At 47.5% G+C, this 12,313-nt stretch overlaps 2 protein-coding genes across 2 annotated transcripts; one reads left to right on the top strand and one right to left on the bottom strand.

Annotated features, from left to right (window-relative positions):
- Positions 1-6,544: 6,544 nt before the first annotated feature.
- LOC120969187 (uncharacterized) lies at positions 6,545-7,818 on the bottom strand. The gene is made up of 2 exons (XM_040396300.3): positions 7,681-7,818; positions 6,545-7,245 (listed from the first exon to the last, which is right to left on the bottom strand). Exons 1-2 carry the CDS (start codon positions 7,810-7,812, stop codon positions 6,682-6,684), a joined length of 696 nt encoding a protein of 231 aa, XP_040252234.2. The 5' UTR covers positions 7,813-7,818; the 3' UTR covers positions 6,545-6,681.
- Positions 7,819-9,612: 1,794 nt separating this feature from the next.
- LOC141027906 (uncharacterized) lies at positions 9,613-11,707 on the top strand. Its single transcript, XM_073505510.1, has one exon. It carries the CDS (start codon positions 10,714-10,716, stop codon positions 11,218-11,220), a length of 507 nt encoding a protein of 168 aa, XP_073361611.1. The 5' UTR covers positions 9,613-10,713; the 3' UTR covers positions 11,221-11,707.
- Positions 11,708-12,313: the final 606 nt, after the last annotated feature.

Raw genomic sequence — 12,313 nt, 5'->3', positions numbered from 1 at the left:
TTGTGATAATGTGGTATATATATACTCATACAGCAACACAACAACGGGTGAAATGAGGTCTGACATAGTAGCTCTATCTCGAAGGTTTGTTCCTAACAGTATGCCCTCTGTTATTTTTTACCGGAATGACGCAAATCGTTCCTCATAGACTTAGAAAATGCCAGTGAAAAACTGGTTCGATATCTTTACAAAACCATATTCCCACAAAATTGGTTTTTTGCAAAAGCCTGGAATGCTAATACTTCTTTCAAAGAATCCCATTCGTACTCCACATGTCCATCAGTGCCCCACCATGAGATCCCCTCCCCTACGCTCATCGTCACAGTTATTGTTGACAAGCTTCAGTAGGGCCTTTCATTGCATGGGCACCGACAGAGTGACATGGTTTGTTCAATGTGCACCCGCTATATCTCGCAACCGACCTAGCTTTGGCAAGCATCTTCGGATAGGTCGCTCTTGAGGCCCGAGCCGTAGTTGGAATACAATCATGGTGCCATCAAAGCCTAGCTTTCTTCGCGAGCATTATGTCTTTACCGCTTGGTAAAATCAAAAAGCGACAAGAAATAAAGAAGAAGAAGAACAACAAATCCAACCAATATCACAGGGCAACAAATCAAAGTAGTGGTACCACATGGCTCACAAATTCCCTACCTCTTATCCGATGAAGGAATCACGGTGCGTGAGCTTAGAGCTTGGGAAAGAAAAGGAGAATAGCATTAGTCACTAGTATAGAATAAGATGTCATTGACATGCGCTTAAACCTCTGTTGTGACCGGTTATGCGCCCATCAGAGCGTGCTAGTCTGAAATGATGTTGTCTTTACGGAAAACGCCTAAACCCCAGTTGTGACTGTTTATGCGCTTGTCAGAGCATATTAGTCAGAAATGATGTTTTCATCGCAGACGGGCTCGAAACTGGTCAGAGGTAGCGTCCACCTCCGACGGGATTTTAGGAGGCACGGGTGAGCACAATGGCCTGGTAGGGGCTGTTTTGGACAGACCGGAGAGGACATCCCTGACACACTTATTATGTATGACAGTATGGTCAAATAGTCCCGTCAGAAGGAGTTTGGTTATTCAAGGGTGACTCTCCTACCAAACACTCAACATAAAGGGAAGCGTTGCACAAAGGCACATCCACTACCAGCATGAACTAAATCTCTCTGCGTCTAACTTCTCGATTGCAGGAAACACCTTCCAATTTGTTATTTTCTATGTTAACCGCCGTTATTGAACTAAATCTCTTTTAATTAAGATCCATTATTTAGAAACAAAATTATTCTTCTATCTTAACCGCTGTAATTCTTGCAGATACCGAAATATCTAATTCACTCGTGCCTTGTGCCACCTTGAGTGCGACAGAAACACTCAGAATAATGCTGTCCTACCTCCACGAAAGGAGTAAATTGCTGAAAGCCACCACATTTGTGGCACGGATACTGCAAAACCACCACTTTTACCAAAAATTTCAGAAAACCACCACTTCCTCGGCAAGTGAGTAACAAAAAGCACTAAACGTGCTGTGAGCCGCGACTAACTGAGAATCTGACTTATCGGGCCCACCTGTCGGAGTCACGTGGCAAAGGGCAAACGGCATAGCGGAAATGACCGTTAGGACCCCGCTAGTTAAGCCCAGCGCGCCGGCCCTGGTGCTCTCATTCCCCTCCCTTTCTTCTCTGTTGCGCGGGCAACCATGGCAACTACTCCCTCCGGCGATGTCCAGGGTGGTGACGACGGCGGCTCCAGATCCGGACGGAGTTGTGGGCGGGACCTTCTTGGGGTCGACTATGAGTCGTCCTCCTCAGAGGACAGCCCGCTATCGCCGTGGCGCGGGCAGAGGGCGGGTGCGGTAGCTGCGGGGGCGGTGGCGCCGCCTGCTGCTCCATTTGGATCCAGATCCATTCAAGCTGAAGGCGCGGGAGACCAACCCGATGAGGATGAGCCGCCATCTTCTTGTCGTGCAGGCAAGGCTTCCGCTGCAGCGCGGTCGCCGTCGGCTGTAGCAGTCGTCCCTACTAACGCCGGCGACGACACGTACGACCTCTATCTCCTTCTCCTTTTGTTTTATGATTTGATTTTCGTTCTTGAGGTTTAGGTCGATCTTGTGTTTTGTATTGCCTCTGAATTTAGTTATGATTAGGGTTTGAGTACAGATTATAACCTACAATTATTTTGTTCTACAAATTTTGTGTATATTTACATTGTTAGGATTGCAGTGTACTTGTGTTGTACAAATTTAGGACTATGTGTTGTTCAAATTTATGTTATAGTAACTTGTACATTTTAATTGGTATTGTAGGTCGAGCTATGAGCAGTGGGACGTGCATATTGATTTTGAAGGGATTAAATACATCAGGACAAAGTTCTTTAAGAAAGACATAAGATATTACAATCTTATGTATGTGCTGCTTGACAATGGGTATAGTTTTTCAGACTGCCTCTATTACATGAGCTGTGGTGGAATAGGATTGGATGGTTTTAAATTGCTTGACAGTCAGATTAAGGTGGATGAAATGCTTAGGCAATACCAGGACATCAGGAGGATCACATTGTTAGTTACTAAGGGCAAGAGGCAGCAGGCAATTGTTGTGTCTCCAGCAAAGAAGGGAAAGAGAAAGGCAGCAGAACCAGTTTAGATATCTGATGAAGAATATAGCAGTGATCCTGATATAGTGTTTGCAGTCAGTGAAGATGGTGTGGCCCATAAGGAATTTGGTGATTATGTTGGTTCAAGTTCAGGCAGAGGCACAGATGAGTTTTTGTTCCTGGGCACACAATAGAGTGTAAATTACCAGCCCATCCAAACTATGCCACCTCCCCAGACAGAAGCTTATGATGAATACCATAACTCTCAGATAGAAGATAGTGCCAATTTTGCAGACATGGATCTGGATTCAGAAAGTGAGGAGGAAAATAGCTCTAATGAAGATAGTGCTGACCTGCAGTCAACTGTAGCAGATATGAAGAAGGCAGCACTGCACTTTGAGGGTGACACAGAACCAGAGGACATTTATGATGTTCCCGAGGAGCAGGAAGAGGAAGAGCACACTGAACAAGCTCCAAATGTAGCTCAAGAAGAACATTTCAGTGAAAATGGAGTACTGCAGTAGCCTGTGCTTAAGATTGGAAAGAGAGTGGGGCCAACAACAAGAACACACTCATCAACCAATGATCTAATTGAGCCTGAGTGGCTTCCCTCAGGTGATGAGGATGAAAATCTTGGGTTTTTGGACTCAGAGGATGATGATGGCAATGAGCCTATGTCTTTTATTATTCCCTCAGGAAGGAAAATAAGAGCAGAGAAGGCAAAGCCAAGAAAATGGTATGATGAATGCAGACTCAATCCAGAGCAACAATTTTGTTTGAAGCTATGTTTCAAAGATGTGTACCAATTTAGGAGTGCTCTACTTAACTTCCACATCAAGCGGCTGAGGTCTTTCACATATCACAGGAACTGCAAAGCCAGGGTCATTGCTTGGTGTGACCACAAGGACAAAGGATGTCCTTTTTATATTGTTGCTTCTCAGATCAAGAATGAGCAAACATTTTGTGTAAAGAAGTTTAGAGCAGAACATACTTGTCCAACTAGTGATAAACATTGTAAAGTGAGCTCAAAGTGGTTAGGAAGCACTATCTTAGAGACAATTAGATCAGACCCAAACACAACCTTGCCAGCATTGGTAGACAAGGCAAAGAGGAAATTTGGAATTGAAGTTCCAAAGATGATGGCATGGAGAGCTAAAAAGGCAGCAAAGGAAATTGTCCTAGGAGATAATAAGAAGCAGTACCATAGGTTGTCTGATTACACTGAAACAGTTAAATTATGCAATCCAGGATCTAGATGCATTGTCACAACTGTCACTCCAAAAAGCACAAATGAAAACCCACATCGAGGTCCCAGATTCCATGGTCTTTTCTTTTGTCTCAATGCACCTAGAGAGGGTTTTCTAAATGGATGTAGGCCTTTCATTGGTTTGGATGGATGCTTCATAAAGCTTACAACTGGAGCACAAATCCTAGCAACTACTGGTAGGGATGCCAACACTTTTGGAATTATAGGAGTGGAGGACACACCCAGTTGGAGCTGGTTTCTCACCCAACTTAAGTATGCTCTGGGAGGCACAGAAGAGGGAAAGTTTGGCAAATACACCATCATGTCAGATAGGCAGAATGTCAGTGATCTATGTTCTCTTTCAAACCTAGATACTTTCTTTTGTGCCTTAAGTAAGCTCTAATTGTTTATCAGTGATTTTTTGAACTTAAGATTGAAACCTAGTTACTTTCTTTTGTACCTTAAGTATGCTCAAATTGTTTATTAGTTAGTGATTGTTTGGACTTAAGATTGAAACCTAGTTACTTTCTTTTTTGTTGAAATCAAGGCCTACTTAATGCTGTCAATGCTGTATTTCCAAACTGCCCACAAAGATTTTGTTTAAGGCACATTTATGCAAATTTTCAAAGAGCTGGATTTAGAGGTGAAGATCTGAAAAAATGCATGGACAGTGCTAGCTATTCTTACACAAAGCATGGTTTTGATGTAGCCATTGCCAATTTGAAGAATGAGTGTGAGGATGCATGGAGGTGGTTATCTGGTATTCCAGTACACACATGGGCTAGGCATGAAATGGACACAAATTGCAAAACAGACCTGGTGGTTAATAACATAAGTGAGGTCTTAAATAAATATATCTTGGATGTTAGAAACAAACCAATAGTGACAATGATTAATGGAATCAAAGACAAGTTCCTAGTCAGGTTTGATGGAAAAAGAGAAAGTGCAGCAACTTCTAGATGGGAAATAGCTCCAGCATATGCAGAGAAGCTGGAGATGAGCAAGAAATATCAAAGGGATTGCAAAGCAATTAGGGCAGGGCCTAACTTGTGGCAAGTAAGCAGTGGGCCAAAGACCTATGTTGTGAACCTTGAGGAGCACACTTGTGGATGCAGGAAGTGGGACATGTCAGGGTTGCCATGCAACCATGGTTGCAGTGCAATTTACAAGGCCAAGATGCAACCTGAGGATTTTGTAAGTCCTTTCTTGAGGAAAGCATTGTATTTGGAGGCATACAAACCAATAGTGTATCTAGTTCCTGGAGAAGATGCTTGGCTCAAGTCAGGAAAACCTGATATTGAGCCTCTTGTATTCCACAAAGAGGACCAGAGTGGAAGAAAAGAAGAAAAGAGGAAGAAGGGAAGGTTTGAAGTGCCTAAACCAAAAGATACCTCTAGGATGGCTACAATCAGATGTTGGAAGTGTAGGTTAATGGGCCACAGGTTTACTAATTGTGGACAACCTTTGAGGCCTGATCTCCAGCTGAGGAAAAATAGAAGCATGGTACATATTTTTTCATCATTGTATCTGATTTTGCTTATGTAGATTTTAATCTTTGTTTGTTTTAAAAACTGCAGGAAAAGAGAAGGCAAAAGGCAGAATCCTACACTCCACCTGATGCTACTGCTGCTCCTATGGCACCAAGAGCTGCTGCTAGGGCACCAAGAGCTGCTCCTAGGGCAACAAGGGCTGCTTTCACAGCACCAAGGCCAGCACCTAGGCCTCCATGTGGAGAAGGGACTTCTTCTGCTGCTGGTACTTCTACATCTACATCAACTGTTGTTGCTGCTGCTAAAAAACAGAGGTCAGTGAGAGGTGGAAGAGTTGGTGGAGCATCAAATGCTGCAATAGGTTCAAGGAAGAAACCTCAGAAATATGGAAGACTGAAGAGCTACTTCACAGCAAGTGGAAATGTGTGATCTTTGATATCTGCCAGTGCTTGAAACTTTTGGGGCTAGAACCCATGTATCTGTCCAGAGAACCTTGGATGTGTGATGATTTGAGTCCTTTGAACATGTGTTTGAATTGGAGTCATGTGAACCTGTGTAATTTGAGTCCTTTGAACCTATGTGGTAATTTCAGTCATGTGAACCTATGTTTCAATTTGAGTCCTCTGAACCTATCTGGTATTTATGTTATGTGAACCTATGTTATGTGTGATCAAGCCTTCATGCTGTTGTGGAGTTATGTTGATCTAGCAGAATTATTGTGGGTTTTTGGTGAAGCCTAAATGCTGTTATTGTAGCAGAATTATTGTGGGTTTTGGGTGCAGCCTAAATGCTGTTATTGTAGCTGAATTATTGTGGGTTTTGCGTCACGGCTAAATGACATTATTGTAGGGTCATCGAAGCCTCGACAACAACCTAAACTACCTTACCCTAGAATAGGGGTCATTGAAGCCTCGACGACAACGTAAACTACCCTACCCTAGAATAGGGGTCATCGAAGCCTCGACGACAACCTAAACTACCCTACCCTGGAATAGGGGTCATCGAACCCTCGACGACAACCTAAACCACCTACTCCCTAAACAAAAACAACCAAAACCACCTACTCCCTAAACAAAACTGGTACTTCTACTTATACATCTATATCTACATCAGCTGCTGATGATACTAAAATACCTCAGAAATATGGAAGACCTGGAGTACATCTACATCAACAGGTTCAACACAAATGTGGTAGAAATAGCATTATCAAGCAACACAAATTAATCCAGCAACACAAATTAATAACATTATCTAGCAACACAAATTAATCCAGCTTAAATTCAGTACAAATGTCTTGCACTTTTAGTGCCACAAATAGCAGATAGAGTATTCTAGTAGATACAACTACAATAACATTGAATCATTCATCAACTATCTCTTTGATCTTCCTGATGTTCCCCTTGGTGGCCTCCTTCTCTTTGAACAGATCACCTATAGTGTACTCCAGGTGCCTTTTCTCTTGCTTCCACTTCTCCTTCTCCTCCAACAACATGGCACTCTTCTGCTTGATCTTGTCCATCTCCTGCACAAGCTTCACCTTCTCTTCCTTCTCTTGGTCTCTCTCTTTCTCTGCTTTGGCCCTCAACACTTGATGAATGTTAGTGTCTGATTTGTCAGCCAAGTTCTTTTTCTCAATCTGTTCCTTCGGGTCACTAATAACCAACCTTGCATTGCCTAACTGGGTAATTGCATCCTCCTTGTCAGCCACCATTTTGGCAAAGTCAACTTTAAAAAACCTCAGGTCATTTTCCATCTTCCTCTTCTCTTCCATTACCTTCACTACTTCTTCAGCATTAAGTACATTCTGCCTCAACCTATTGGTCGACTCCTCCTCATACATAGTCCAGATGGTATTTAAAGCTTGCTTCAATTGGACTGGCCACTCAGGGTAAATCCAGTCCACAAAGTTGCACTTGGGTACATCCTATCAATGTGTGAAGAAAGGAAATATAATTAAACCAATTTCTAAAAACATTACTAATAAAAATAAGAAACAACAATCCATTAATTAGTCATGTTTCTACTACTGCATTGCCTACTACTGGATAGAAAATATAGAGCTAAAATGATTTAAAAAAAGAATGGCCACAACATATAAGAAATTGGAAACTGCCTAATTTCAGACTTATTGTATAGAACTATTCCACTGCCTACTCATGCATTTTGTACTGCTGTTGTATCAAGATTTATGGCTACAGATATATACTTTAAACTGCATAATTTCAGACTTATTGTTTCAGTCAACTGAGCAGTTCAGTGGATTCACATATTTCAGACCAATTCTATCAGTAATGAATTCACATGTTTCACAAAATCACTTCAACACTTTAAGAGCTAATTGAACTGGTAAGAAAATCACCTTTTTCCCACACCCCAGGAACCTCCTGCCGCTATCAGTCCATTCAAAGGCAACAAACTTCTCACAGGGGGCACGATGCTCACAACGTGCAGGATGATTCAAAGCAATGCCGCTCCATTCCGTGCACTCCATTTTGGCAGGTACCTAACCAGAGGGAAAATGAATTCAATTGTTATCAGGAAGAAATTCCCCTTTCTCCCTAACCCTAACCCTAGATGCACATGAGCAGAATCTTACCCGGCTCACATCGTCAGAGGAAGAGTCGGAACAGTCGGAAGGCTCAGACCAAGAAACCATGTCTCCCCTCCCGTCAGCGGTGCGAAGCTGCTCGCGACGGCAGCAGCGGCAGCGGCGGGAGGTGCGGCGCGAGAAAGGAATGAGCAGAGTAGAGAAGAGAGCTGTTGGGGTGGAATGCCCGAACGGGCACGCGCCCTGGGCTTAACTAGCGGGGTCCTAACGGCCGTTTCCGCTATGCCGTTTGCCCTTTGCCACGTGGCTCCGACAGGTGGGCCCGATAAGTCAGATTCTCAGTTAGTCGCGGCTCACAGCGCGTTTAGTGCTTTTTGTTACTCACTGGCCGAGGAAGTGGTGGTTTTCTGAAATTTTTGGCAAAAGTGGTGGTTTTGCAGTATTGTGCCACAAATGTGGTGGCTTTCAGCAATATACTCCCACGAAAGTATGGTTCAACCCATCCTGTGCACTTGCAAGCCATACTTATCTTTGGCCGATGTTGATGTAATTAATTTAACATTGGGCTACTGCCTTTTATCTAAAAATATATCAGCAATAATATTCAACAGTAAGAGATAGAATTGATCCCTTGCAAGTGTACAGTCCAATCACACATTCATGAATATTTTCTATCTCCGGGTCATAGAGCATCTCTAGCAGGCCCCTTATAACGCGTTTACGGTTCACGGAAAACATGTTTTACAGGCTGGCATGGGCTGCGGCTAAACAGAACCCTTAAACTTAAACTGTAAAATCGAATATTCACTTATTTTTTTCCCACATCGGCTTCTTCCTCTCGCCCGTGTTCATAGTCAGCTAGATCGCTCCTACGAAGCCGACAGACAACGCATAAAACGGCCAAATACAAAGCCGCCGGCGTCCAGGACGACTCGCATGAAGCTAGCTAGCTCAAATCAATGCATTAAATATTGTGCTTTTGCAGATCTGGAGGAGTTTTTTACCGCGCCCCATAAAAAAATTTACAGGTCGGAGTCGTTTATGGGGTCTATTCTGGTCGTTTTTTTCGCCTAAAACTGTAAAACGGCAGTTATTTTATAGGTTCGTGGGTTTTAAGGGGTCTGTTAGAGATGCTCTTAGTGTGCTCCTTCCCATTTTGAAAATTCCACCGTATATTACAAAAAAAAAAGCATGTACTACAAGGTGTGGTCTTGTGTACCCAAAAATCAAAGGTACTTGGCTTGTCTACCGTTCCCCGCCACCCGCCAAATTTCAGATTTTGTCAGGTCGTGTGGAAAAAAGAAGACTTGGACAGGACAAGTAGCTAGTAATGCCACAGAGCTAGACAAAGTGATGTGCCTATACGAGTGGTACATCCCAAACACCAGCAAAATAATATCGGAAACGTTCCCTCAGTCAGTCAACCAAGTCAACCATCCGCCCTGGATAATTAATGCCCACTTGTATGTCACTTCGACCGGGTCGGAATCAGCCCCAGATTTTGTCAGCTGGTGTGGAAAAAAAGAAGAAAACCTAGACAAATTGATGTACCTGCCGCTTGGCGCCGCTCTGCGCTCCCCGACGTCCAGCCACAGCCAACAAGGAGACCAGTCGCTGCGGAAGTTCACCGCACCATGCGCTAGACAGGTCAACGTCATGGAAAGCCTAGCGAGCAGTCTCCTGGCCCAAGCACCACGCCACAGACAACAAGGAGACCACGACCAAAGACGGTGGAGGGGGGCAGCGGGTGGGAGGGACTTGCTGTGGCACTAAGAGCATCTCCAGCCGTTCGCCCCTCAAGGTCGTTTTAAAACGGAAAATAGCGCCTCTTGGGGCTTGTCGGCGTTATTTTCGACGTGGGGGCTTCGGTTCCCAGTCGCCACCCAAGTTTGCCCCCCCCCCCACCCCACCTGTTAGAATAAGCCACGGCGTGTGTGGTCGGGCTCGTCGGGCGCGTCGGGTGCGCGCGGGACGGGCAGGACACATTGGTGCCGTCGGGCTCGTCAGGCTTGTCGGGCGCGTCGGTGACGCGCGGGACGCAGCAGCGGGCGTATGTGTGTGTGTCGTGCGTGTAAGTGCTCGTAGCCGTCGTAGTTAGGCTGGCAGTAGTAGCAAAACGGCCGCAGCGTTCCGTTCGTAGCCAGCCGGGTCGTACGCGTAGAGCGCGTCATGGAGGCCGGGATGAGCGGATGGATAATGTGTAGATCGGGGAGGTGGGCAGCGATGTGCATGCATGCATCGGCCAAGTATAAAATCCCTCCTGGTTGAGTTTGTTACGAGAGCGCGTGCGTTGTGCGTCCAAGGTTGTAGCCCGTGGTGGTTAGTCCAGCTATAAAGAAAAATGGCGTTGTGAGCGCCGGGGCGTTCGTCGCCGGAAATCAGTGTTGTCTTCTTCCTGTGTATGTGCCAGAGAGAGGGTGAGCTGAGGGTGAGCTAGGGCTAGCCGGTTCCAACAATTGGTATACAGAGCTTCGGTTCGGGCGATTACCGGCGACCATGGCGCTCGTCCCACATGGCGGAGGCGCGGGCGGATCGGCGTCGATGGCGATGCCGATGCTCACGGTGGACAACTACACCGTCTGGGCGATCAAGGCGCAGGCCATCCTCGACGTGCACACCGTGTGGGAGGCGGTGGCGCCGGGCGATGCGGCGGTGAACGCGCGGAAGGACAAGACGGCGCGCGCGTTGCTGCTCGGAGCGCTACCGGAGGACGTGTTGCTGCAGGTGTCAACGTAGCTCACCGCCAAGGAGGTATGGGACTCCTTGAAGGTGAGGTTCGTCGGCGCCGATCGGGTCCGCGCGGCAAGGCTGGCGACGCTGCGCGGCGAATTCGACCGCCTGAAGATGGCGGATGGCGAGGAGCTCGACGTGTACGGCGGGAGGCTCGCGGCGATGGCGGCGAGGTACGCCAACCTCGGGGAGACGCTGGGCGACGCAGCACTTGTCAAGAAGTTGCTGGATACGGTGCCGGATCGCCTCTTCCCCGTCGTCGCCGGCATCGAGCAGTTCCACGACGTGACGACGATGGCGTTCGACGAAGCGCTCGGGCGGCTGCGTGCGTTCGACGAGCGGGTTCGGCGCCGTGGACAAGACGGCGGCGAGCGCGGGGGTGAGCAGCTGCTCATGACGGCGGCGCAGTGGGCAGCACGGGAGCGTCGACACGGCGGTGCTCGGGACGACGACGACGGGCGCAGCGTGGCGTCGGGGAGCGGCGGCAACAAGCGCAGGCGCTGCTACAAGTGCGGGGAGCACGGGCACTTCCGGCGCGAGTGCCCGCAGCTGTGGAAAGGACCGGCGGCGGAGCATGCACTCTTGGCCGGCGCCAACGTCGACGACGACGGACTCCTCTAGGCCGTGGCTTAGGGGGTGTGTGTTGGAATAAGCCACGGCGTGTGTGGTCGGGCTCGTCGGGCGCGTCGGGTGCGCGCGGGACGGGCGGGACACATTGGTGCCGTCGGGCTCGTCGGGCTCGTCGGGCGCGTCGGTGATGCGCGGGACGCAGCAGCGGGCGTATGTGTGTGTGGCGTGCGTGTAAGTGCTCGTAGCCGTCGTAGTTAGGCTGGCAGTAGTAGCAAAACGGCCGCAGCGTTCCGTTCGCAGCCAGCCGGGTCGTACGCGTAGAGCGCGTCATGGAGGCCGGGATGAGCGGATGGATAATGTGTAGATCGGGGAGGTGGGCAGCGATGTGCATGCATGCATCGGCCAAGTATAAAATCCCTCCTGGTTGAGTTTGTTACGAGAGCGCGTGCGTTGTGCGTCCAAGGTTGTAGCCCGTGGTGGTTAGTCCAGCTATAAAGAAAAATGGCGTTGTGAGCGCCGGGGCGTTCGTCGCCGGAAATCAGGGTTGTCTTCTTCCTGTGTATGTGCCAGAGAGAGGGTGAGCTGAGGGTGAGCTAGGGCTAGCCGGTTCCAACACCACCACCCCCCCCCCCCCCACCCCCCGCCCGCGCCGTCGAGTTCCAACTCAGATTCGACACAAATTCAACAAAAAAATAATTTTTATCACATAGTTCATCACAAAAATCAAGGCAAATCAAATAGTTCAACGAATCAAGCTCATAATTAGAATACAAATTAAAACACATCGAACTAGGCGTTGGCCTTGAGCCTCCATAGGTGCTTCACCAGATCGTGCTGCAGTTCTTAATGCACCTGTGGGTCTCGAATCTCCTGACGCATATTGAGGCGCCGAAATACATTCTCGCCGTGTAGTTGAGCGTCGGCGAAGTAGTCGGTATAGAGCAAGCAATAGCACTCCATTCGATGCCTCTACTTGCTCTTGCGACGGTCCAGCGCTGAGCCACCTCGCTGCGGCTTTGTCCCGGTTGGTTTCTACAACTGGGACTAAAGGCCTACCCTTTAGTCCCGGTTCCAGACACCAACCGGGACTAAAGTGCAACAACCCCTTTAGTCCCGGTTGGTGTCTGGAACCGGGACTAAAGGT

This window comes from Aegilops tauschii, chromosome 7 (assembly GCF_002575655.3).
Source record: "Aegilops tauschii subsp. strangulata cultivar AL8/78 chromosome 7, Aet v6.0, whole genome shotgun sequence".
NCBI lineage: Eukaryota > Viridiplantae > Streptophyta > Magnoliopsida > Poales > Poaceae > Aegilops > Aegilops tauschii.
The sequence above is the reverse complement of the archived record's forward strand: the minus strand, read 5'-3'. Positions and strand labels throughout refer to the sequence as shown.

Bases quoted from the DNA above. Each gene is read 5' to 3' on its own strand.
- LOC120969187 (XM_040396300.3), bottom strand. From the start codon at position 7,812: ATGGAGTGCACGGAATGGAGCGGCATTGCTTTGAATCATCCTGCACGT. The intron at 7,246-7,680 runs GTGATTTTCTTA...ACACATTGATAG, and splicing joins TCCTGGGGTGTGGGAAAAAG to GATGTACCCAAGTGCAACTT.
- LOC141027906 (XM_073505510.1), top strand. From the start codon at position 10,714: ATGGCGGATGGCGAGGAGCTCGACGTGTACGGCGGGAGGCTCGCGGCG.